The sequence below is a fragment of the Hemicordylus capensis genome, chromosome 6 (assembly GCF_027244095.1).
Source record: "Hemicordylus capensis ecotype Gifberg chromosome 6, rHemCap1.1.pri, whole genome shotgun sequence".
NCBI lineage: Eukaryota > Metazoa > Chordata > Lepidosauria > Squamata > Cordylidae > Hemicordylus > Hemicordylus capensis.
Window position 1 is genome coordinate 41,991,890 of NC_069662.1, and position 26,328 is coordinate 42,018,217.

The 26,328-nt window shown below is 45.5% G+C and overlaps 2 protein-coding genes and 1 long non-coding RNA gene across 8 annotated transcripts in view; 2 read left to right on the forward strand and 1 right to left on the reverse strand.

Moving 5' to 3' along the window:
• The window catches only part of OSBPL7 (oxysterol binding protein like 7), a 47,188-nt gene extending 42,375 nt beyond the window's left edge, over positions 1–4,813 (forward strand). For all 6 annotated transcript variants that reach the window (XM_053262664.1, XM_053262669.1, XM_053262668.1 and 3 more), the window contains one exon: positions 1,068–4,813. In XM_053262664.1, the coding sequence (XP_053118639.1) occupies positions 1,068–1,176 (109 nt within the window). In that variant the 3' untranslated portion in view covers positions 1,177–4,813. The remainder of the gene's footprint in view (positions 1–1,067) is intronic.
• A 2,726-nt stretch (positions 4,814–7,539) lies between these two features.
• TBX21 (T-box transcription factor 21) overlaps positions 7,540–26,328 on the reverse strand; it is an 80,467-nt gene continuing 61,678 nt past the window's right edge. The window contains exons 2-6 of the mRNA XM_053262670.1: positions 25,001–25,155; positions 16,331–16,452; positions 15,547–15,705; positions 11,938–11,999; positions 7,540–11,128 (exon numbers count right to left, since the gene is read on the reverse strand). Of these exons, the coding sequence (XP_053118645.1) occupies positions 10,462–11,128; positions 11,938–11,999; positions 15,547–15,705; positions 16,331–16,452; positions 25,001–25,155 (1,165 nt within the window). The 3' untranslated portion in view covers positions 7,540–10,461. The remainder of the gene's footprint in view (positions 11,129–11,937; positions 12,000–15,546; positions 15,706–16,330; positions 16,453–25,000; positions 25,156–26,328) is intronic.
• On the forward strand, positions 19,886–24,903 carry LOC128330210 (uncharacterized). Its single transcript, XR_008310011.1, has 2 exons — positions 19,886–20,053; positions 24,550–24,903. It is a non-coding gene; the product is annotated as an uncharacterized LOC128330210 (long non-coding RNA).

The window sequence follows — 26,328 nt, forward strand, 5'->3', positions numbered from 1 at the left end:
TTGATCTACCCAACCTGCTATTATTACTAAATTTCAAGGATACATTATGAAAATCTCAGCTCCATTTTTAAAAAAGCGTTTTAGTCTTTATAGCTGCCAGGGCCAGCCCAAGGGTTGGTGGCATCCCAGGTGAAGTGGGCACCCCATCCCTTCACCTACACAGATGGACACCTTCTGGCGGGTGGTTCCCCATTGCCCGCCTGGCCACTCCTCGCCGCTCCTGCTGTGGTGTTATAACGATGTCATTGTGCGATGTGGCGACATGATTATAATGCATCACGGCAGCTGGAGGCAGCAAGGAGAGCAAGTGTGTGGGCAGGCAGCCCCCATCGCCTGCCCAGTCACCCATTTGCTCTCCCCACTGCCTCTGGCCACTGCTCCTGCTGCTGGCCTGCTGTGGCATATTATTATGACGTTGCCATGTGATGTGGTGACATGATTATAACACGCTGCAGCAGACCAGCCTCTCAGAAGCAGCCAGTATGGCAGGAGCAGCAGGTGGAGGTGGCGAGGAGACGGGTGACGACAGAGATGGGGAGCACTCACCCGCCCACTTTTGTGGGTGGCACATGACCCGAGCCGTTGGCACCCTCCCTGCTTTGCACCCTAAGCAACTGCCTAGTTCACTTGTGGACAGGCCAGCCCTGTTGGCTGCAAATACAGACTTGTATGAGATCTCAGGAGCCCGATGCATGAAATATATGAAATCTCAGGAGCCAGAGAAGAAGCTAAACAGAGCCTCTTGTTCCCAGGCATGGGATTCCAGGGATCTGTATTTCTTCTTTCTGTTCTGCATGTCTTTTAGAAACCAAATAGATTATGCAAAGAAGATACATGTAAATATGCTTGGTTTGCATATTCTGCACTGGCATAGTTTAACTTTTGTTGGTACACAGTTTTTATTTTTAAGCATAGGTTAATAGGCCATTGCCTGTTTAACATTCCAGCTTCATAGTGCAGGGAGAGGTATTAACTCCTTCTAAAACATGCACGGAAGGTTGCAAATGCTCCCCTTTCCAAGCTGGAGCTTCTGGCTGTTAATGGATGCCTTCCTTTCTTCCTTGCAGGCGGCAAGTGGATGCCAACGGCAAGGAATCCTGGATAAGCAACAGCACTTATTGGAAGCTGAGAGCAGAGCCTGGCTTCAGCAATATGGACAGCGCCGTCTTGTGGTAGCTGCTAGCATCCACAGGAGCGACTGTGCCTTCCTGCTGTCCCTCTGAAGTGAGGGAGTAGATAAAAAGGGTCCTCTGATGGATAAGCACAAGGTGACCAAGGAATGCAATCCTGGAATACCAGCACTGCAAGAAACAGGGGTGGGAACACTCCTAGGTGTTAATGCCATGCACTTCCAAAGCAACCCTCCCATTCACACACTGGAGAAGGCTCCCATGGTCCATCTTGCATTCTCGCACTGCTGTCTGCTGGTTAGGCAGCCCTTGGTGGAAACCTGGACTGTCACACGTGCTGATGGGAAGCACTTTAGCATTGCCTGGGTCAAAACGCACTGGGGCAGAAACGACAAGGCAATTATAATCAAATGCCCCAAAGTAACTTGACCGTTGGAGGAGCTCTGATCTCAAAGCCTGCCTTTTGCTCAAATCATTGCAGCAAATAAATGCTCCAGCAAAGAACAAGTGAGGGGCAACGGAGAGTGGTTGTTTGCACAGAGGAGCCTGAATACTTGAAAATGTTGGGCCCTTCTGGGATGCCTGCTGGCTCCCCCTGCCCCCATTGCTTTTCATTGTTTTTGTTTTTGTTTTGTTTTTGTTTTGTTTTGTTTCACTTCCCTTTCAACCCTCTATTAGCTCCATGTTCTTGTTATGAGGCAAGGCCTGACACTGGTTAAGTATTCTCTCTCTAGGAGCAGATAATTTGGGAAGTTGTGGTGGTCCTCTGAGGGAGATCTTCCTTTTCTCTCCTAAGATGGCTGTGGCAATTGGGCACCAGTTTGGGTTGGAGGTGTTCTGCCTCAGGGATACCTAATGATTGGTGCCTGTGTGATGCCTCCATCTTAGCAAAGCCAGGAGCTTTCTCAAGGAGTACGTGGTGCCAACAGCATTGAACTGGGGCAATCTCTGTGTGTGTGTGTGTGTTTATCAGTCTTGTCTTTGGTTCCTCCTCATTCTCTCCTTGTTTGCTGGAAATGTCTGCCACTCTCCTCTCCCTTTCCGTCAGCATTTCAAGCAATAATTTAAATGAAAGGGGGTGGGGGACAACTAGCCCCTTCCCACAACCCTTTGCAGGAAATTGGGGATGACCTTGACAGAAGTTTGTACCTCAGCGTTATTCCAGGTCTATGAGACTTTGTGATATACAAAACTGTTTTGTTTCTGAGTGCAGAGGCAGATGGGCAAGGGTGGTGTGTGTGTGTGTGTGTGTGTGTGTGTGTGTGTGTACACACACATGCATATAACAGGAGCAAAACAGAAGCCCAAGTGAGTTTTGAGGGAATGGAGAGAGAAAGTTTATCTGCCCCATGAAAGCTAAACAAGCCAGACATCTGAGATTTCCCACCCACCCCCGCTCACCAATGGGGAAAGGAATATCGCTATGAGGCTTGGATGCCCAGGTATTTTCTAGTGGAGAGAGCGAGGAGAAAAGGAGGTTACTTCTGTCCAGAGCAGGCCTACGCAGTTTGCCACCCACAAAGCCAAATGTAGCCCTTCAACCATATACTGCAGCCTGCAAGAGAGTACCAATCCCCACTGTTTTTGGAGTCATAGAATCATAGAGTTGGAGTTGGAGGGGGCCTATTCAGAGCTGGCCTGCCAATGAGTTGTAGTGAGGCGGCAGCCTCAGGTGGCATATTAAACAATGTGGAGGTGGTATCCTAGCTGCCACTGCTCCATTGAACTGCTCTGCCGCCACTAATATCCCTGCCTTTTGCAAATGCTATCAGTAGAGAATGGAGCAGCAGGAAGAGGTTGTCCACACTTCCTGTTATTCAGTTCTCTGCCCACCCCACCGGCCACCTTTTCAAAAGGTAGGAAGAGTGGGGACACCTGCAACCAAGGAGTTGCCACCACAAGGTAAGGAGGAGGGGCAGGGGGTGAAGGGGAGCAAGGTCTGGCTGAGAAGGAGTGAAGGAAAGTGGCTGCATTTTGTGGGGTGGGTGGAGGTGGAGGGACTGTGTGAACAGGCATGCGCCACAAGTATTGGAGTGGGAGTGGTAGCTTGCCAAGCTGCCTCAGGCAAGGCTTGAGCTGGTCCTGGGCTTTTTAGGCCGCCTGTTCCAACCCTCTAAGTGCAAGAAATCCAGACCTGGAGTATCCCCAACAGGTGACTGTTCAGCATCTGCTTGAAGGCCTTGAGTAAGGGAAAGCCCACATTTCCCAGGTAACTGGATCCTTTGTTTAATTTTCTTATCCTCCTTTGCCAGGCAGAAAAAGTGAAGGTTTCTCAATCCCCTGGGGCAATTTTCACACAGGGCTTTTAGCTCCCATCTCCTCTGGAATGGAGAGTGTACGTTCACATATCAGCCAGATTTACCCTCAAGTCCTTGTGAGCTATCAGGGAGCACTTCACACACAATTTGGGTTTTTCATAGCATGTAAAAATCGGGTTTTTACCCAATCTGTATCCAGGGTAACCCCCCCCCTTTTGTGTCGTTTTTTGGGTGCAACTTCGAACTCGCAGTAAACTTGCGGTAAAGCCTGCTGTGTGGAAAATGCTGTGTGGAAAAAACGCCCTGGTGTGCCACATACAAGGTTAACATGTAGCTTGGTGAGTCCCAAGATGTGCAGGTCTGTGCTAAGTTCAGTTAAGCACCCAATTTGTCCTTTGTTTTGGTTGTTTTATTTTCAAATAATGGGTAAGGAAGTGACTAGACAATGCTGCATGTCTTCAATATTGCAAATTTCAGGCACAGCTATAAGACCTGCATCATGCAGAGCCACCAGGACCATCTTTCAAGTTCCTTCATCTTGCACTTCTGTTGACCTGTCCAACATTATAGGAACAGACATTTACTGCCAGTTTTCCTAGCTGCTGCTTTACAAAATCAGTAGGGAGATGCAAAGTTAAAAAAACAGTCCTCAGATCCTAGCTTTAAGAGCAGGGCGGCTTAGTGGTCACATTTTTTAAGCATCTGGACTCCTGGGTTATTTTCTGCAGATCATCGGGGAGGGGAGAGGGCTTCAGTCAGGCCTTGTCACTGCCAGAACTGAAGTTAAAACAGTGTGCTACCTAATTCCCTTATTAGTCTTTGTATTAACAAGCATCTTTCTAAGTTTTTCTTTTTTTAATTGACCTAACACTTATGTGGGAATGGAGAGAGGCCATCATTATCTGACTGTTTAGAAAGCACTTTGCTTACCTTCCTTCCTTGGGGGAGGTAGGGTTGGAATACTTCTTCATAAGCCTACGTCAGTTGATATTTGGTCTGAGTTTGAGCTAATGGAGAAGACCTGGGAATGAGTTATTTGAGGTTTCCTCACTGGGATCCAAGACTCTCTTTGGGCTTCAGTCTCTCTGCTTTGCAAATCTCTTGCTGAAACGGGATAATAGCTGTGTGGGAGGGAGAACATCACCTTCTTTCTCATGATCTAATCCTCCCTCCAGAAGATTCTACCCCACACATCCAATAGGCCTCCTGTCTACCTGTTTGCCCATCTCTCTTTGTGTGCTGAGTGTCTTAAGTGTTTGTCTCCCTGCCTTGCAAAGCAGCGAGGCCTGCTCTCATTCTCCTTGCCCGGCTGGTCCGGTGCTGAGTTGCAGCTCTGTCTTTGTGTCTGCGTCAATTGGCCTCTGTTCTGTCCCCGTGTCGTGGCTTGAACATTCCACGGTGTGTCCAATAAAAATTTCAGTAAGTTTCAACGTCTGGCAGCCATTTTGTTCAGTCTCTCAACTGACACACACACCAGCCTCTTCACATGTAGGTATTTGTCCACCACCCATACCAACAACAGTTCAATTATAATAATACTTAGCATTTATATATTGTGTTTAAAATGTTCGAAAGTGCTTTACGCACATTATTTCAGTAATCCTTACAACAACCCTGTTTCATGGCCATTCTGCAGAAGGAGAGCTGTGGCTTAGAGATGGTGGCTCTCTATGCAAAGTGGGGACTTGCTTTTCTTGGCTACAACTAAGCTTTCAAAGAACTTTTGAAGATGAGAGGTGATTGCTTCCATCAACCTCTCAAAATGAGAGGTGATTGCTTCAGTTCCAGCTAGGATGCAAGCCACCTGACTTCCGGGAATGTTTGTGGGCAAAGCGCAACCAAGAGCAAGTCTACTGTAATTGGACTTGCTAAGTTGCAGAGAAAGCCTGCCCTGCTTTTATTATTTTATTTATCATATTTTTATACCGCCTGATATGTATATCTCTAGGCAGTGTACAAAATTTAAAATATTTAGAAGTCACAAATTAAAATACATGACACAAAAAAATAGCATAAAATGATTAAAACAAGTTTTTTAAATTATTACAATTAATTCTAATTAAAAGCCTGAGAGAACAGGAGGTTCTTGAGGTTCTTCCTGAAAACAAATGGAGAAGGGAGATGCTCTTATTTCAGCAGGAAGCCTATTGCAAAGACCTGGGGCAGCCACAGAGAAAGCCTGGTCCTTGGTTGCCACCAAACGAGCTGGTGGAAACTGTAACCAAACCTCTCCAGAAGATCGTAGCAGGCAGCAAGGATTATGATAAGGGAGACATTCTCTCAAATAGCCTGCAACCAAGCCGTTAAGGGCTTTGTAGGTAATAACCAGCACTTTGTATTTCACCCAGAAACATATTTTCATACTGAAAAAGGAAAACGTATTGTTTTCCTTTTTCCTCATAGCCACTTTGGCCTCTCAAGCAGAGCAGCTTGCCCAAGGCCTCCTAGTGATTCCAGAGCCTTCCTTCCACCCCAGCTAGAGAGTTGATGCAGTCTAGTGGTTAGAGTTTTGGACTGAGAGCGGAGAGACCTGGCTTCGGTTCTGTTTAGCCACAAAACTCACCTTGGGCCAGTTGTTGTCTTGGCCTGTCTTAAAGGGACTTTACTTCAAGGGCAGTTCCAGTGGGGGAGGGGGCAAGTGTTCCTTCAGAAAAGTTGTTCCCCACCGTGTGCCCCCTTATTTCTGTTTGAAAAATCTAACATGGGACACAACTCACCCACCCAGAAATGCACTTTGCCCCTTTTCTGTCCCCCCCCCCGCAACCCCACTTTTTGGTGTTTCCCGTTTTTGTGAGAATGACGGCTATGGAGGCCCTAAGGTCTTTGAAAGGGCAGCATAAAAATAACATTGATCGGTATTTCTGTAGCGGAATCAAGATGCAAATTAGGGACTACCTGAGTTCAGTCTCTTGGTTGCTGTACCACAACAGGTCTTTAACAAAGACCTGTTGGTCTCTGTTTTATTATCATTCCTCACAAGTCAGGGAGGTTGAGAGGCCAAGTCCACACCTAGGTGCTGTTGGCAGCTAAGCAGGCCCGAGATTGCTGTTACATGCATGGCCGATTACTAGGAAGACTTCAGTTTGCGAGCTGGTTTCTGCTTCCAGTACCATAACAGGCAGCGCGAGTCTGGGGACTCACCGGAGCTTCTGCACAACTTAAAAGGGAGCCCACATGGCATCACAACAGGGTTTTGTGATGTTCATCACAGCAGTCCTTTCCATTGTATTTGAAAAGAGCATTTAACTGCTGCCCAGAAACAATTTCAAGAAATGGCGACCCTGGCACTACACCAGGGCTGCTTTTAAGTTGTGCAGCAGTCCCAATAGGTCCCTACCATCAAGGTGGCTGCTTGTCATGTCAGCCAATGTGGATAACATGGGTGAGGAGCAAAGGCAGACAGCATGTTTGGGCGATTCTGTCACACAGCACTATGGCACCATAAAAATATACCTCCAACTGATGCTCTCAAACATGTATTTCCAAGATCAGCATCTGATGTCCTCTCTGCCTCCACAGATTTGAGGGTCTGCAAGTAACCAGCCCAGGAAAAGGTTGCACAGTATATGGTTTAGTACACTCCAAGATGGCAAACCTATGTCCCGGCTGCACCATTTCAGACTGCAAGTGGGAGAGAGTCTCCTAAAAACAAACAAACCCAACTTGACTATAGAAGCTAACTGATCAGGAGGAAAGGCCTCCCTGGTGTATTAGTTTTATATGAGGAAAATCTTTTTTGCAGAGAGGCATGTGAGTTTATTGCTGCCCCATAGAGAGGTTCATCACTTCATTGAGCTCTGGGGCAGTGTGTTGCTGTTGGCGGCTAGAAGTGTGGCATATATGCAGTTTTAAATGGTCTGTGTCACTATGTCCCTGTCTCCTGATGCAAGCAGAAGAAATTCAACAGATGTGGAAAAGGTCTGCTCGGTGAATTTCTGTCTCAGGTATTAAAGGCACAGAAGTTCCAGGAAACAGGGCCATGTACCAACCTCACAGCCCTCAGCAGACCGTGTTCCAGTGGAATCAAAGATGTAGCAGCTCTCTGCAATCATGGTGGTGGTCTTTCTCAAAACAGGATCCTGCTGGGGCGCCTGATGAGTGCAAGACCCTCTGCCCATAGTCAAAGGTTTACATGGCAAAATACACAGACACCCACAGCTTTACAGTTTATTTAGAGAAATTCTGAAGCCAAAACAAAAACCCGACAGGGAACCTGTACATTGCTTTCAATAAATATTTGCATTTGTCAAGATTTGTGTTCTCCTGAAGAAAAAAAAAGAGAACTCCAAAACACCACAACGACCATTGTGTCTTTAAATCTACATGTTTTGTTTTAAAAGTGTAAACAGTAATAGAGAGCTGAGCCTGACTCCCACTGACACCCCCCCCACCTCCCGAAAGAGGCTTGGAAGGGATTGCTGAGCCATTAAGAACGCTTATGAGGGGACAGCACCCCTTTTGATTGATTGTCTAGCATAATAATAAATTCACTTCACCAAATGACCATCAAGTCTTACCAGGATCACGGCTTTTAAAAACACCACTGAGATTTGGGGGATGGAGGGTTCTGCAGGGGAAGCAATTTAAGTATAAAAATACAACCTATGTCTTCCTCTTCATAAAACTACATATTGGGTGGGGCACAAATGATGGGGGTTGGCTGTAGCTCAGTGGTAGAACATCAGTTTTGCATGCGGAAGGTCCCAGGTTCAATCCCTGGCATCTCCAGGTAAGGTTGGGACAAACACCTGTCAGAAACCTTGGGGAGCTGCTGCCAGTCAGTGTCAATGATGCTGAGCTAGAGGGACCAATGGTCTGACTTGGACAGCGCCCTATGATCACTTTGGGCACAATCCACTGAGACGTTATTTCTGTGCATGAATGGCAGCTGCGCAAGAGCAGTAGTAACTATATGCTGGTGGATTGTACTTTTCTTGGTATTGCCATTGAGTTTGGAGAGCATCTCCCCAAATCCGAGTATGCACATCATTGCATATGCGATGGAACATTGGCTCATTCTGTATTATTTGCAACAAAGCAGGTTGTGGCATAAACCTTGCCCTTTTGCATGCATTAAGAGGTTGTCTCGTCTTCACTCCACTACACTGCATAGCAGGCTTTTGGCACACTTTTATTATGATGGGTCTGCCTGGGAAACATACTGCTGAACACAGCTTGCATAGGCCAGAATGGGCCATGGGCGTTCTAGGCTGCTGATCCAGCATGTAAAAAGCAAAAGAGGTGGGCAGGTATTTGCACTATAGAATCTCAGCCAAGGCCCATCCCATTGTTACTTTTAGTGGCATGGGAATTACTGCAGTATTGGTTCATTCTATGTTACTTGCAGCAAACTCCCATACTGCCAAAGGCAATGGTGGAAGAGGCACATCTTTGGACTGGAACTTGAGAATGGTTGTGTAGCAGAAACGGTAGGACATGTATTGGTTTGCACGCCAGGCCTGTTCTAACAGTCTGTTAAGCTGGGATCAAAACGGGCTTTAACCTCTGACTTGTTTAGATGGTCAAGGGGTGATCCAGCAGGTACACTGGGTGAGAACAGAATTGGCATTCCTTTGGCAAGGCAGGAGCTCTTGCCTTGTCTTTCTGGTATGCATTAGGTCAGTTCTTGTCTTGGTGTATGAAGCTCATAGTTTGCCATGAATGGTCCAAGAGTATTTTTAGGACACTAAAGCTGTCACCACCTATAACTCCTGCTTCAACCAGATACAGATTGTCATTGCAAGATAATCGCAAGATAAGAATGCTCTCATCCAAATTCAGCTGTAGTCTCTTATAAAAATGGTAGAAATGGTAGTTGTGACAAATGAATTGTGCTCTTTTTTCTTTTATTTTTTGCAGTCAGCCCAAATTGGGCGGGGGGGGGGGAATCCCACATCTTGGAGGTCCTGATCCTTCTTAGGATTGAGTTACAAGGATATTGATTGTGATAATAAGCTCTCAGTACTGAAATGAGTTTCAGGAAAGTTCAAGATTTCAGAAAACAGATTTATATATGAGTTCAGTCCCCGACACCTCCCCACCTGCAAAAGTTCCAAGTATAGGTGCTGTTGGATTTAAGGATTTCAGGGGGTGGAGAAAAAAACAAACCAACCAACAACAGAGTGCAAAAGTTTTCATCCTCATCCAGTTCTGGCTGCAAACAACGGTGTCAATGTGCAACTAGCTGTGCAAGGAAATGGCTGGAATCAGGATGCACATGCATATTCCAGTCAGTACTATGGTGCTGCCATCCACTCAGTGCATGGCAGATGGGTTGCAACCTTGGCCAGATGCACCTCAGATTTACGCCCTTGGTTCAGCAAGTGATACATACTCTGAAGCCTGCTTCTGTACATAAATCTCTTTAGCTATACTGGGCATGTCTAGAAATTGGACAAGTGGATACTTTGCATTATAGTATGCAGTAAAATGAATCACTAAGACGTAAGGTGGGGTTTTTGTTGGTTTTTTAAAAAATCTATCCCTCTAAATTGAGTTTCAAAGGCTGAGAACGTTCAAAAAGTCACATCTGCATTTTTGCCAAAGTTTGGATCTCTAAGAAATGTCATTTCAGCTGCCCCTCTTAGTGTACAGCAATGACAGAGCCCCAAAGCAAAACATGGATGGGAGAGAAGCTTTGTAGATACTCAGGGTGAGGATACATTTGTGTCTTTCGATCTGAGTGCACGCACACGTGTGTTTGTGTGTGCGCGGACAGGGTTGTTGCTTGTGGCACACATGAGCAAATGCCCTTGTGCATGAATATATCCAGAACCCAGATCTGTACACATCGTTGTGTGGGCTTGCATATCCCTATTCACAAATCTGTGTGTGAATCCATGCTTAACACAAGACAACTAGCACCTGGAAGTTGTTGCATGGAGGGGGAAGTCTGACCAGAAAGTACTTGATTCTGTGTCCTAGCAATCCTTTCAGCAGTGCCCGTGAAAGAGTGGACCTTTCCCCCCAACAAGAAGGTGTCCCCTTTTGACTAGGTACCCATGATATGACAAGGAGGGAGCCGAAATACTAAGAGCACCTCCTGCTTTCTCCTTACACATCTCTGTTGCCCTTCAGTTGCCATAGAAGCCATAGTAACCAGCATCGCCGCCTTCTTTGTCATAGAGATCGCCGTTGCGGATGGGTGGTGAACTTTCAGCACTGGAGACATAAGGAGACACCCGGCGGCGTTTGCATTCGGCTTCGTACAACCCCGAGTCTGAGGAATCTGCCGATTTCACCGAGCCTGGCTCTGCCCAGCCCTCGCTGTCCTTCCCTTTCTCGTCTCCAGAGGGCAATGCCTGCAAGTCCCTCACGGGCCGTAACCAGCCCAAGGCCCCCGGCGTGGGCTTGGGGTGATGATACTGAGCTGGGGAGCTCCAGGCAGAGGGAGGACCAAAGGGATGCTCTTGGTAGTAGGGCAATGAGGGGTGCGGAGACGCCTGCAAAGCAAAAGGCTTCACTCCATAGGGCATAAATTTGTTCCCTCTATAGTCGCCCTCATAGGTGCCGTATTCCAGAGGGGCAGGGGGTGGCTGCTGTGAGGCGAAATACCAGTGGTGGGCATCCTTGGGCTGCAAGGGTAGAGGGGTGCGCTCCCTGTTGTAGAAACGGCTCTGGGGTAGTGAGTACTGGTCGTGCAAGAAGGGCTGGAAACGGCTGCCTGCCAGGAGCTGCTGGCAGTTGGCAGCATTGGGTGGTGATGGAGTGGTGCGGTCTCCCTCTGTTGCAGTGTACATCCTGGAGTGGAAGGGGTGGAGAGAGGAGAGAGAGAAATGAAACAGTAAGTTTCCAGCAGGTGGCTGGACGGGACTGTGTTGCACCAGATCATCCCTCGAGGGACCTATTCCAGGAGCAGGTGAAAGAATAATGGCTGACATGATGCACAGCATTACAGATCCATAATCAGTGATGCTGTTGCAAATTCAGAAGTGCCATGTCATGTTCTCCACGACAGCCCCCACGGCCATGCCCTCCCCAACAGCCAGAGAAGCCAAGAAGTACTGGCAGTCCGTCTCTGTGTGTCCCGTCCCCTCACTTCACTACACCCCTGTCTGTCATGCTGCATCCCAGGGCTGCTGCAAACCTGTAAAGCAGCCCGGAAATTGTTGAGAACAGGCGGTTATGCAAGCTGCCCTAACTGCCGTTTCTCCCATTTGCAGCAATGGTAGCACTGCTTGTACAACCACCTGTTCTCTACAGCATTGGGGCTGTCTTACAAGTTGACAGCAGCCCCAGGACACAGCGTTACAGCTCCATAACACTGCGCATCAAGCCAGCCATCAAAAGGAATTCTGAATATATATGCAGCTTTCTCTCATCACAGTGGCTGACATGCTGTGCAGCAAGCCACACATCCAAGAGGGATGTGGATTCGCTGCTTCCGTGTCGGCCAAGAGCCGGCATGCACCTTCCAAAAGTGTTGTTCATGGACCTTCCAAAAGTGTTCATGCACCTTCCAAAAGTGGAGGCCGCTCTGAGCCCCCAAAGCTGAGCATCATTGCACAGCTACAACAAACCCCCATCATTCCCAGTGGAGAGACACTTACGAATCAAAGTTGTCCCGGAAGCCTTTGGCAAAAGGATTGTGGTCTATCTTCAATTGGGTGATCTAGGAGGAAACAAAGATGGAGAAAGTGACAGGGTGCTGGTGGAAAGGTTCATCCCCAAGGCGTCGATCATATCACCCCATGCACTGCCAAATCCCATCTTAGCCTTATACCTTACCCATCCTAAAGCCTCCATCCTTCCATCTCCTCAATCCCTCCTCCAAATGCCATCATGGGGTTTAGACTCAGATTCAGATTAATGCAGAGAGCAAACAAGTTTCTCAATACATGAACCTGTTGCATAAAAGTCTGCTACGTGGAGTAGAGGAAATGAGTGCATACAGCAATCTGATAATTTATTTTTACATGTTATAATAATAATAATAATAATAATAATAATTATTATTATTATTATTATTCAATTTCTATACCGCCCTTCCAAAAATGGCTCAGGGCGGTTTACAAAGAGAGATAACAAACAAATAAGATGGCTCCCTGTCCCCAAAGGGCTCACATTCTAAAAAGAAACATAAGACACACACCAGCAACAGTCACTGGAAGTACTGTGCTGGGGGTGGATAGGGCCAGTTACTCTCCCCCTGCTAAATAAAGAGAATCACCACGGTAAAAGGTGCCTCTTTGCCCAGTTAGCAGGGACAGTTATATCCCGCTTTTCCTCCAAGGAGCCCAGAGTGGTGTACTACATACTTAAGTTTCTCCTCACAACAACCCTGTGAAGTAGGTTAGGCTGAGAGAGAAGTGACTGGCCCAGAGTCACCCAGCTAGTATCATGGCTGAATGGGGATTTGAACTCTGGTCTTCCTGGTCCTAGTTCAGCACTCTAACCACTACACCACGCTGGCTCTCATATAATCATATATATGGTTATGTGCATATATAACCCTGTATCTAAACCCACAGGTATCCCTGCACACTCCAACTGCAGGCACAGCCTTTGGAAATTTTTCTGGATTAAGCGATGGTTTCGAATTAGAAGGGGACTTGCAAACAAAGCCATCATTGATAGAGTTGCAAATAGAATGAATATTTATACATTCATAAAGATGTGTTAAGCATTTGGTATTACTCAGCAATATAACAGCTGCCAGGGAGGGGTAGCAGGGAATCTTCTTTTGTGGGAGCTATAGCATAAAGTTTACAGTCTTTTCAGACTGTTTCTGTAAAGTAAATGCACAGCTATTGCTTTGGTTTTGAGGGGCATCCAGACATTCCCCCTTCAATTAAGTACTTCTGTTGTGGGGAAATGTGTTTTTGCTGTAGTCTAAGTCAGGGTCCCCAGATATTATTGGACTTCAACTCCCATAATCCCCAACCAAAGGCCACTGAGGCTAAGGATTATGGGAGTTGAAGTCCAGTAACATCTGGGGACCCAACGCTGAGAACCCCTGGTCTAAGTTACTCCCTAGCAAACCTCTTCAGACAGTGTATGCAGTTTTGCCCATGGTTGCACTAGTATCACAGGCATCTTTCTGTGAATGCCCTAATGTCACTTATGCTGAATGACATAGTTCCCTTCCTCTATGCTTGCCCATTTTTGCTATGCAAACTGCTTTGTAAACTTTTTGTTGAAAAGCATTATATAAAATATCTTAAATTATAATAAAGGAGGTTGACATGGTGAAAAAAATTACTCAAAGTAGTACTTTTAATTTCAATAGGATTACTTTGTGTAATTTCCCTCCTTCTGTCAGCCAATCACAATAATTTTCAGACACGTTTATTACTTGCTGCAAGGTCAGGGCCATCACTTAAAGACAACTACACTTTACCTTAGCCAAAAGGATGATAAGCGGCATATCGTACTCAATTGGAAGTCCCAAAACATCGGAAGGCATTCACCTTGGCATGTTGCCCCTCCCTCCCCTCAGCTGTGCTTGAAGGCCATTTCAGAAAGACCCCACTTGCAGAGCGACAATGCCCCTGTGGCACCGGGCAGACTGAAACAACTGAGCATGTCCTACTTCATTGTTTGTATTACAGAGACATTCACTTTTCCTTTATCCACCCATTGCTATGCAAGTACCCAGGACGTTCGAGTGATAGCTATGTCCCTATGCTGCTTTCTGACTCTAAGCCCCCTATTACCTACAGCATTGCCAAGTTCTGTGCGGCAGCGTCCAAAATCTGCCGGACTCTGGTAAGCAGTGGGTCCAAGCAGTCCTAGTCTGACCTCCTGCTGGGTTCCTGAGTGATACAATGATTCATCCAACACAGTGCACCACCCAAAAGACTTATGCTCCTCCCACTTTTTGCGCTATAACTTTGCACTTTATATATCTATTTATATAGTCTTGCTGTATTTATCACTTAGGCTTTTATGCAATTAGGAGGCTGTTGGTTCAAATTCCCGCTGGTGTGTTTCCCAGACTACGGGAAACACATATAGCGGGCAGCAGCGATATAGGAAGATGCTGAAAGGCATAATCTCATACTGCACGGGAAATGGCAATGGTAAACCCCTCCTGTATTCTACCAAGAAAAGCACATGGCTCTGTGGTTGCCAGGAATCAACACTGACTCAATAGCTCAACCTTTCCTTTCCTTTCCTTTCTGCCTTTTATACTTTTATGTCTTGTATGCCTTTTTATGCCCTTTTATGTGTTTAGATGTTTTTTTAATGTTTCCTTAGACCCTTTAATGTATCATTATGCATTATACTTTGCACGGTATAATCACCCCCTCTATTTTATGCTGATCTATGACCGTAATAAAGATGATTGATTGACTTAAAGGCAACTTTTTTCCTGTCATCTGGAAAGATGGGAGGGAAATTGCATGTAAATTGTGCTAGAAAGTCCCACAGGATTGTTCTCCCATCTACATGACTGGTTCATTTAGAAGTAATCCCTGGTATTTTGGCAGTTGCTCAGAGAAAAATTTAAAGATCACAGTTATGTGTAAAGGACCCCCATGATTATGATCACTGACATGATGTGCAGTTCTAACATGGTCTGAAAAACTTGTGGCACCACTGTACAAGTCCTGGAAGCGATGATGTCGCTGTACAAAATGGGCAATAGCACTAAGAACATAATAATAGCCAGATTCAGATATTATGTTGAACACTCGTAAAACGACTGTACAGTGTACACAGGTACAAATTTGTACACAGGTACAGTTATTCACATGCTATGTTGAATGCAGTTACAGCAGTACACTTCCTATCTGTACAATGCTTTTGAGGGACCTGTACCCAGGTTCACTTTTAACATGAATACAAGTACAGTCATTCACACAAACATCTGTACCCTCCTACAGCATAATGTCTGAACTGAGCTCATATTTCTTCCTGTTCTTGCGAATGAGAGAGAGTATGGTAACACGCGCAGCACTACCGCCTGTTCTCTACAGAGGCACTGCTGCTTCTGGGTCTGTTGCATTGGCACCTCAAGTTCTTCAGATGCTGTTAGAACTACACAGTGTTCAGTAAATGGTACCTAAATGGCAGGCCTGTTAGCAACCCCTTCATGGATTCATGTTAGCCTGCTTCCCAGAACCTCCCATCTTCCAACTCCTCTGTTATCCAAAAGGTGATGTCTGCAATTGAAGACACGACATGTGGGTCTCTCTCCATTCCCAGAAACTCACGTCTGCATTCTGGTATGCTGTGACGGCGATGAACTGAGTCTCGGGGAAAGTGAAGGTCTGGGTGCAGATGGAAGGGTGCACCTCGTCCACCTCACCTTCCTTGGCCTCGGTGACGTGTAGCCGTGGCTGATATTTGTGCAAGGACTGTAACACAATCATCTGCCAAACAAACGAGAGAGGATTTACTTGTGTGAGATTCAGGCGTAATGTCCCAGCATAATCTGTGACATTGCACCTCCCTGATTGTGCAGCAAAACTGCTTGGATCCTCAAATTTACACAGGTGAGGGTTTTTCAGTGGGGATACTTGAACCTAGGACGCACGCAGGAGGCACACAGAACCCTCCTGCCTCCCTTGAATGCTACACTGTTGGCTCCCTCTCCAAGAGGGGAGGGAGGGGAGTGTCAGGCAGCATCCCTCCCTACTCCTTTCTATGTTACTGGCTGACAATGTGCTCAGGCAGTAATGTGGACAGTAGGAGGGAGAGGCGGGGTCAGAGTAGGGTTATGCTGTGGAGCCCTGGCCTTGAGGCTGTAGAGGATGGGAGGAGGAAGGAAGCCACAGCATAGAGTTAGCCCCCCCCCCGGCCCCGATTCCAGGGCAGATTCGCTTAGCATGTATTTTATTTCCCACCAACTTTGGCAAGCTTTATTTCTGGGGATCACAATTCTTGGCTGCTTGTATGGGGTACCTGAGCTGAGGCTTTGAGAAAGAAGAGGCCTCTTTCTTGTTAAAAAAAGGATGAAACCCTCTAACTTAGACCAACCAAGAAAGCCATCATTACCTGTGTGATATTGTTGGAAGCTCCTTTGTTGTTGGTGAGCTTCAGCTTCCCAAAGGAAATCTCCTGTCGCATCCAGTGGGCTCCAGTGTTGGGAGAATCTGGATGCATGTATGTCCGATTCCCTGCAGGAATATTGCATTTCTGATAAGCATCTCTCAGACTTCCTGCCCAAGTCCAGAGCAAAGCACATGCAAGTGAGGACTGGTGTCAGAAAACAGCCTCACAGAGCTACACAACATCGAGATTAACATGGTTTCAAGCCTGTTTAAATGTTTTTATGCTAGGAATCATAGAAATTTCTGGAACATGAGTCTGCTGGGAATTAATTGATTGTTTTGTATGTGGAACTACAGCTCCCAGAGTTCCTTGACTGGAACCCATGGTACAAGGTTCAAAATAAAATTTAAAACTGTGCTATAATTATACTTATGAATTTGTAAGAGAGCTAATGAATGACCCTACCATAAGAAAGCATAACTTGCATTGTATCTTGGAGTACCATTTCAGCTTTGAGTTGGAAGGCAAGAGCCATAGCCATATTTAAAGGGATGCTGTTGGACATTTTGAAGATGAAATGGAAGGTGCTGTACCACGTCTAGATGAGGATAATCCGATAACCCCTTTAGTATTAGGGCCATCAACCTTCCAGAATTGGCTTGGAGTCTGGGACTCAACATCAATCATCAGGAGATTACTGAAAGTAACTTTACTGATTTTAATGACCTGATATTGGGGGAAATATTGGGAAGAGAACTGGAAAAAAATCCTCCAGGAATAGCTTCCATCAGAGTTGGCAGTCCTATTAGGTATAGTTTAACATACATGCATTAACTGAAGCAAAGGAGGTACTGTAAGGAAGAATAATTGCTGAAGAGAGTGATGTGGACAGTCTAGAAAACATATTGGGGCTATTCTCATGATCAGCAAAAATCGGGCTAGCCTCTGCTAGCCCGATTTTTGCTGATCATGAGAACCATCGGGCTCGGCTGCGAGCCCGGTGGTTCTAGAGCAAGTAACCCACTCAAGGACCCCTCCCCTTAGCCCGGGTTTGCGGAGTGAGCGCTCCGCAAACCCGGGCTATCTGATCGTGAGTAGACCCGGTGCGGCTCCGTGCTGTGGCTACTTGCGAATAGACCCCCGGAGGGGAGGCGAAAAGCCGCCTCCTGGCTCTGGGGTCTCCCCAGTATGCCCTGCGCACTCGCGCAGGCCATACTGGAGCTTCCAGGGGCCGTGCGGCCCCTGAGCTCCCCAGCCCACGCCGGCTCCATCATGGAGCCGGAAATCGTGTGGGCAGCTGATCCGGCCACCCAGGGCTCCCTCCCTGCTCGTGTGCCGGGAGAGTGGACTTAGCCTGCTCTCCCCACGCACTCAGAAAAACTGGGTCTCACTGATCATGAGACCCGGTCCATTATCTGACTGTAGGTCTTTTTCTGCTGATCTTGTTTTACATTATAGATTATTTTTATACTGATTATATTTTATGTTAGCCTCCCTGGGACAAATTCTCCAGAGAAATATTTGTTGTGTGCAATCCACAATTATTCTGAAATGTTTTAAGTGTACAGACGTTATTCTGAGATGTTTAAAATAACTGAGTGTGGAACTGATGTCAACATGTTTATTTTAATATAATACCACTTATTGTCAATTAATTGCAATCTTTCATTTGTTTATTTGTACGTCATATTTATTTGCCTTGATTTGGGGTGGATCAATTGAGAAGGGAAAAAGAAAAAGATTGGATTGAGGAAACTCCTTTTTTAAATATACCAAGTCAACACGAACCATTCCATTTCATACACATCTGAGGAAGTACGCATAAGGAGTCCATTAAGCTTTTCCTCTTCCCTCTCATCAGCCTTCAGTTAGGTGCATATTGTGCTGGATAACGCAACATGCCTGGCCATTACTGTGAAAATGAGATATGGGGCCATAGTTTGGTGGCAGAGCATAAGCTTTGCATGCAGAAGGTCTCTGGCATCTCCAGGTAGGACTGGGAAAAATTCATGCCTAAAAGCTTGGAGAGCCAATGCCAGTGTGGACAATAATACTGAGTTGGATGAACTAATGGTCTGACTCGGTATAAGGCAGCTTCCTATGTTCCCATGAGGTCCTTTTGAGACTCATGTAGAGCCTCCTAGTTGATCTTCTCCAGGCTCTCAAGGCACAGGCTGCATCCACAAAGCCTTTTGCTTGTCTTGAAAGATTATCCCAGTGCAGAATACTAGTACAAATTAAACCCCATTTCAGGAGCAATATACTGCAGTTTCCTTAACCTGCATGTTAATCCAACCTTGTGCCTTCCCAATTATATGCACCTGCCGATATCCCCAGTCTTTGCTTGCTCTCCTCCAAATCCAGGGGAGGGGAGGAAACACAAATGTCCCTTAAGATGGGAAGGGGCAGTGGTTGGAAACAGAACCGACCTGTAGGATTTGCACCAGGAGACTAGCACTGGTGGGAGATGAGAGGGATATGAGGAGATGTGTTGTTGTTTTTTAAACACCAGATGATCAGGCTTAATTTCTGAGGGATGGAATGCCCTCCAGTAAAATACGCAGTTAGCCTTCTGTTGATTTTCAACCTATGTAAAGTCTAATTTGTTTCTCTGTTTCCCTCCTACTCTTTGCCTTGCAAGAAACCTGTGGGTTTTATTAAGCCCTGAGGACTAGATTAATTACCAGATTTTATATTTCCAGAATACAGAAGTATCGCCTCCCCCCACCTTCTTTTTTCCCTGCTTCCCTTGATGTGTACTGAAACTGTCTCACAGAGGACTGCCATATGGAACAGCACACACCTGTACCTTTAAAAGATTCACAGAAGAAGGAATATCAGCAGATGCAGCTTTCTTTTCCCTTGCACGACAAGCTGCATTTGCTGATATTCCTTCTTCTGTGCTTCTCTTAAAGGTACAGGAGACCTGTGCTCTGTTCCACATGGCAGCCTTAGTCTCACACCTTTCAGAGGCTGACCCCAAACTGTATAAAGCCTCATAAACCCCATATCTAAATTCTACAAACTGGAGGCTGCTTGTAACTCTCCTGCCACATGCCCTTTTGCTTAGTACTAGCCTGAGGAAGAATTCTGATAACTCCAAAGCTTGCTGGTTAATGCTCTGTGACTCTTTAGTTGGTCCTAATAAAAGTATTAACCTACTTTGGATTGTGGATGTTTCTATTACTAATGGGAACAGCACAGCTACCTATAGGAACAAAGGAAGCTGCCATATACTGAGTCAGACCATTGGTCTATCTAGCTCAGTATTGTCTTCACAGACTGGCAGTGGCTTCTCCAAGGTTCAGGCAGGAATCTCTCTCAGCCCTATCTTGGAGATGCTTCCAGGGATGGAAATTGGAACCTTCTGCATTTCCCAGAGTGGCTCCATCCCCTAAGGGGAATATCTTACAGTGCTCACACTTCTAGTCTCCCTTTCATATGCAACCAGGGCAGACCCTGCTTAGCTAAGAGGACAAGTCATGCTTGCTACCACAAGACCTCATGTTGATTGGTGACCTTTCTTATCCGAGCCACTAGAGGGCGCCATAGCCACAGATGGATGGACTGAGGTGGTTTTCTTTCAAACCCTTTTAATTAGATGTTTTGTTGTTTTGTTTTAAGTTTAGCTAAAAGAAAAACTGAACTGGTGTGTTGATTTAATCAATACATTTGATGCTGATGTTAGAAGCTGCCTTGAACACATAAAAATGGAGGCCTATAAAGGTTTGAATAAGTAAAATCACACTCACTGCTCAAGTTAAGGAAATATTTGGGTATATCAAAGCTCTGTTTACTCACCCCCCTCATACATTTTGGTAACCCATGTGAGGGAAAGGAGTGTGTTCACTGGCTATGCCCCCCAGTGCCATATGTAGTTTCACACAAATGAATAGCCAATGGAGGGGTGTGCCCAATGGGTGGAGGGGTGGCTCAGTGCCAGGGAGGAAGGGGGGGCCAGTGGGAATGGCATCATTTCCCCCTCACCCATTCACCCCATAGGAGAGGAGCAAATGTACAGAGCTTAAGCAAATTCTGCTTTCAAAACTGACCTCTTCAGAATCACTAAAGCTCTTCCAGATTCTCCTAGATTCCAGCCTCTCTGAGAAAGGTGCATTTGACCAGGGGAAGGTGGCAGATCTTGAAAAATCCAGTTTCCATTCAATCAGCTAACCCCCCCCCCCACCACCATTCAAAATTCTCATCAGTTCCTCTGTTTAAAACATTCAGTGTGACTTTCTGGAGGGAAATGCTGGCACTTCATCACATTCAAAATTTGTGGATGTCATTAGGAAGCTCTGATACAAGACTCAAGGTTGAATTTAAATGAGGGCTCAGCCCTGGAATCTGTTTTCAGGACCATGAAGTAGTACTAAGTGCAAGGATGCCTCTGAACATGTAGAGAGCATATTTCCTACCTCAATAGGTAGGGTAGGGACGAGCCCTAACCCTGATCCCCACAGATGACCAGATTCTACATTTGGCTTTCCCAACTCACCACCCAGATGATTGTGGCTGTCAAGGGCTGTGGCCAGGGAATGTCTTCCAGGTATCAGGAGAGACCTCCCACAATACACTGCGCTGCCAGCACTTGGGAAAATATCTTTCCATCACACACCCCCACCTAGCACAGTACCTCCAGTGGCTGTTGCTGGTGTCTATCTTATGTTTCTTTTTAGATTGTGAGCCCTTTGGGCACAGGGAGCCATCTTATTTGTTTGTTATTTCTCTGTGTAAACAGTCCTGAGCCATTTTTGGAAGGGCAGTATAGAAATCGAATGAACGAATGGATGGATGGATGGATGAATGATTGGCCACAAAGGGGAAGGAGGTGGGGCAAGCCCCACTGAAACCATTTTGAGCAAGTGATCATATAATGTGCTGTGCAGAGAGGCATATTCACAGATCGCAGCCCATCTAGCTGCAGCACTCTCTGACAAACATGGTGGCCAGCGAACAGGATCTGCAAAAACAGGGGAAAGTGGACACATGAGCAAATCCAAGGTAGCATGGCTAGTACTCTTCACTAACCTGGGTTAAGATCGAAGGTTAGAAACAGGGTTATCCAGATTTGGACTACTAGGGTGTCTTAGGGCAGTGTTTCTCAACCTTTTTGGAGTCAAGGACCGGTAAATTCTTCCTGCAGAGTTTCAAGGACCGCTACATTCTTCATGTGCAGTTTCCCAGACCAGCAGTTAGTAAAGAGGTTTCAAGTTTATCTATTAGTACTATACTACAGGCATGCACAATTCAAATGACCTGGGGGACCAAAACTGACTGTGACTTGGCTTATGGGGGCCAAGGTCAATTTTTAGGGTGCTGATGATTACAGTAACACTTAATATCAATCAATTAATTAAATCAAATTAAAGTGAAATTAATTAAAATGAATTTAATCAAAATTTAACTTTTGAAGTTCTGGCCAAGATTAATTTAAATTAAAATAAAATAAATTGAATTAAAAATTCTAATAAAATAAATACAATGCAATCTGTACAAAATACATAACAATAAAATGCATTGTTCTTCCTTTCCACCTCTGCCAAATCATCACACTTAACACAGAGCACTTCTAAGGAAAAAGATTAGAGAAGTTTTTCTCTTAATTTTTGATAAGAAGATTATGCTTTGATCCTTCACCACACAGGCTTTTATAAAAACGAAAGAGAGAAGCAAGAGAGGGAAAGAATAGGGCAGGCTTGGCTTGAGAGAGAGACACAGAGGGATAGAAAAAGGAAAAGGAGATGGAGCAGGCTTGAAGGGAGAGAGGGAGAGAAAGAGAAAGAGCTAGAAAAGAAAGAGATGGAAAGAGAATAGGGAGGTTTGGCTTGAGGGAGAGAGAGAAAGTCTCTATAAGCTGCTCAGATCTTGCAGAAGGAGCTAGGTAAAGAGGCATAGAAAAAGCAAAATTAGGCAGGAGCCTGGGTAGGCAACAAGGGAACTGACAGGCCTAGGAAAGGATGTTTAGCTGAGGGAGCAGTTGAGGAAGGAGGGGTAAAGAAGGCTAGAGAGAAAATGGGTAGATAAGAGAGGTGCATGTGGCAGGGGACTGCAGAGAGACTGGAGTTAACTTATTCATTTGAAATAACAGATCTAATCTTAGGATGCAGACATCTACATTTTCTACAGACAATGCTACATTTTCCTGAAATTTAGCATTCTTGTGAGTTCACCCTCATGAGGTAAAATAAAACATTGCCACATGTAGAGATTTGTGGGTCCCCCACAAGACATATTAACTTTTGAATATGGAATGTGATTGTGGCACCACCAAATCACCTTATCATTGAAAATGACAGTTAAAAGTCATATTTTGATGACTTCACTACAGCATGTTTTCTTGATAGGACTGGGCAGGAGTGAAATCGATTTAAATGCTATTTATAAAAGCCATTTATACCTTGCCCTGACGAGTTAACACCCTCACCCCACCTGCGAACCTCTGTGTAGTTTTTTAAAAATCTTCTAATTCTAGCCGCTTGCTGCTTTACTTGCCGCTTGTCTTCCCTTGCTGCGAACCTCCGTGCATATTTTTAAATTCCGATGCTGAGGGGATGGCTGCTGGGTGGGGGATGAGCCAGTGGTCCTTCTACCCGCCCGCCCCACCCATGCCTGCTTTGAACCTCTGTGCTTAAAAAATTCCTGACATTCCAGCCGCCGCGCGGCCGAGGGGACGGCTATGGCGGGGGGGAGCCCATGGTCTTTCCACCCACACACACCCCGGCGGCGGCGGCGGAGGATCCCAGAGCGACGCCGTGGCCTGCCATCCCGCCCGGCGTCGCTTCCCAACTGTGAGGGACGCCTGCAGGCGTTACTGCGCAGGCGTCCCTCACAGTTGGGAAGCGACGCCGGGCGGGATGGCAGGCCACGGCGTCGCTCTGGGATCCTCTGCCGCCGCCGCCGCCGGGGTGTGTGTGGGTGGAAAGACCATGGGCCCCCCCCCATAGCCGTCCCCTCGGCCGCGCGGCGGCTGGAATGTCAGGAATTTTTTAAGCACAGAGGTTCAAAGCAGGCATGGGTGGGGCGGGCGGGTAGAAGGACCACTGGCTCATCCCCCACCCAGCAGCCATCCCCAGCCATCCCCTCAGCATCAGAATTTAAAAATATGCACGGAGGTTCGCGGCAAGGGAAGACAAGCGGCAAGTAAAGCGGCAAGCGGCTGGAATTAGAAGATTTTTTAAAAACTACACAGAGGTTCGCAGGTGGGGTGAGGGTGTTAACTCGTCAGGGCAAGGACCGGCACTCAAGTCGTCGCGGACCGGCACCGGTCCGCGGACCGCCGGTTGAGAAACACTGTCTTAGGGGATTTGCCCTGGTTCACATAAGCATGCAACCCTGGGTTATCTGCCTCTAACCCAGGTTTAGATGATCATGTGAAGAGGCTTATAGTGACATTTATATAGTGCTTTTCCTAGACTGCTTTTAGTGCTTTGCACATACTATTTGAATTGTGATACAGAAAATTGAAAAGTGAAATTATTATTATTATTATTATTTTAGATTTATATCCTGCTCTTCCTCCAAGGAGCCCAGAGCGGTGCACTACATACTTGAGTTTCTCTTTCACAACAACCCTGTGAAGTAGGTTAGGCTGAGAGAGAAGTGACTGGCCCAGAATCACCCAGATAGTTTTTTATGGCTGAATGGGGATTTGAACTCGGGTCTTCCCGGTCCTAGTCCAGCACTCTAACCACTACACCACGCTGGCTCTCTAGAGAAAATATAACACAATAATAACAGTAATAATAAAAAATAATATCTCTATAATCCTCATAACTCTGAAAGGTAATCCAGATGTAAAGGCAATGCAAGTTGTCTGCTGGGAAGACCTCAGTACAAATCTTGCCTCAGCCATCGCTGACAACTTTTTAAAAGTATCTAGACTATTTTTTTCACCCAAGCTTTTTAACTTGACTGGTTTTAAATTGTTTTAAGGTTTTCATTTTTTATTTGTTATATGTTGTTGTAAACTGCCCAGAGATGGAAGTTTGAGGTGGTCTAGAAATTTGATAAATAAAAAAAAATAAAATGCCTAGGATGGTTTTAGGTGAGTCAGTATTCACCCTCAGCTTCAGCCCTTCATCAGTAATATGAGTATAATACAGGCCTCCCTAGCAGGGCAGTTGTAAGAATTACTGGAAGATATATATATGTGACGTGCACTGAACACCCCAAAGAGCTAAATAAATTATATTATCATTCTCTTTATCCCCATATTACAGATGGTGGCTTAAGGCCTGAACTTATCTGACATTCGTGGGCAGCACTTCCAGGTCAAAGTTTTCTCTCTTGATAAAATGGACTACTATTTATATAAAGGTCCTTTTGTAGGCCACAACTTCAATCCTACTGATGCTATTTTGGCACTTTTGGAGAAACAAAGGAAGTTGGTTGCAGTCGCAAAGCCAATGGGGGGCATGTGCAGAAGAGGGAAAGAGAGAAGAAGGGTGAAAATTACCAAAGAAATCACCTTCAGGAAGAGGAAGGAAGGATTTCTCCAGCATACCTGATGATGGTTTTTATTTTTATTGGTTCTATTTTAATTATGTTTTAAAGTATTTAATTGGTTTGTGTAATGTAATTGTTTTTTGTTATAAACCACCTAGAGATTTTTGATTAGGTGGTATAAAAAAGTAACAAACAAACAAACAAACAAACAAGCAAACAAAATACCTGGCATATTTCCTTCTGCCTTGCCGCACTGAACCCATTTCCCACCTTGGTACCGCCAGTGATGCTGATCCACTAATACAATGTCCACATAGATGCTGTAATGTGCCACAGGGTCCAGCCCAGAGATATTGAAGCTCAGAAATGGGAACATCCTCCTGGTTAGTTGTGCAGAGCGGGATGGGGGAGAGAGAAACACAAAGGAGGTCATCGCATCACAAATTTACCTCAGACCCGAGGTATTCCCCACTTCTATGACATTCCTGCATTCAGAACTGAGACTTCTTTTAAAGTAGGGGTTCCCAGCCTTGAATTCCCAGATGTTGTTGGACTACAATACCCATCATCCCCAGCAATAATGACCAAAGGCAGTTTTAGGAGGTTTCAACTTTGCCCCCTGCTGCAGTCCCAATCTAGATTCACCCCTCCATGCATGCTATTTACACAAGGAGGGAAAGACACTGACTTATTGCTCAGTTATTATGAGGTTAAAGCACAAACATATATCAGAATGAATGTGCTAATATTAGTGATAAGAACTATTGTCTTGGAGTAGGACTACACAACTTTCACATTTATTCAACACTGCCTCAAACAAGAAATCCATCCAACTCAGTAAGCCATCTCGCAACTCTGTGGCCAACCAGATGCATGTAGTAAACTCACAAACAGCATGACGGAGGCAGGCATCACCTGATTATCTGCTAGCCGGACACATCCTCCATCTGAACATGACGGTTTCATTTTTAACTATCTCAATAGCCGTTGAGATATAGACCTATTGTCCATTCATTTGAAAACTCTCTCTTTTTAAAAGCCATCTAAGTTATTGGCATCACATCTTCATGCAACCCGTACATTTATTATATATTGTGGGAATAAATTCTTCTTTTTGTTTGTCCTAAACTGGCAATATGTTCATGTGAGTTCTACCGTTGTGAAAGAGAGAGTAAAGATACTTTCTGTTTGTGTTCTCTGTCCCATTCAGATTTTATAAACTTTCCATTGCACTCCCCTACCAGTTATTTTATTATTAATTCTATTTATTTAACACTTTCTCTGAAAAATGTGTTCATAATGTACAAGCAGTGTACAACAATCAATACACAATAGAAGCCAATAAAAAGCCATAACATACAATTAAAATCACAATTAGAAACAGCAATCAATTTTTTTTAGTTCATTTGTGCCTCGGCCTTCCTCCAAAGAGCTTTGGTGAGTATCTCATTTTATCCTCACAACAACCCTGTGAGGTACGTTTAGGCTGAGAGATAGAGAACTCAAGAGTACTGTTCAGTTATCTTCATAGTAGAATCCAGATTTGAACCCAC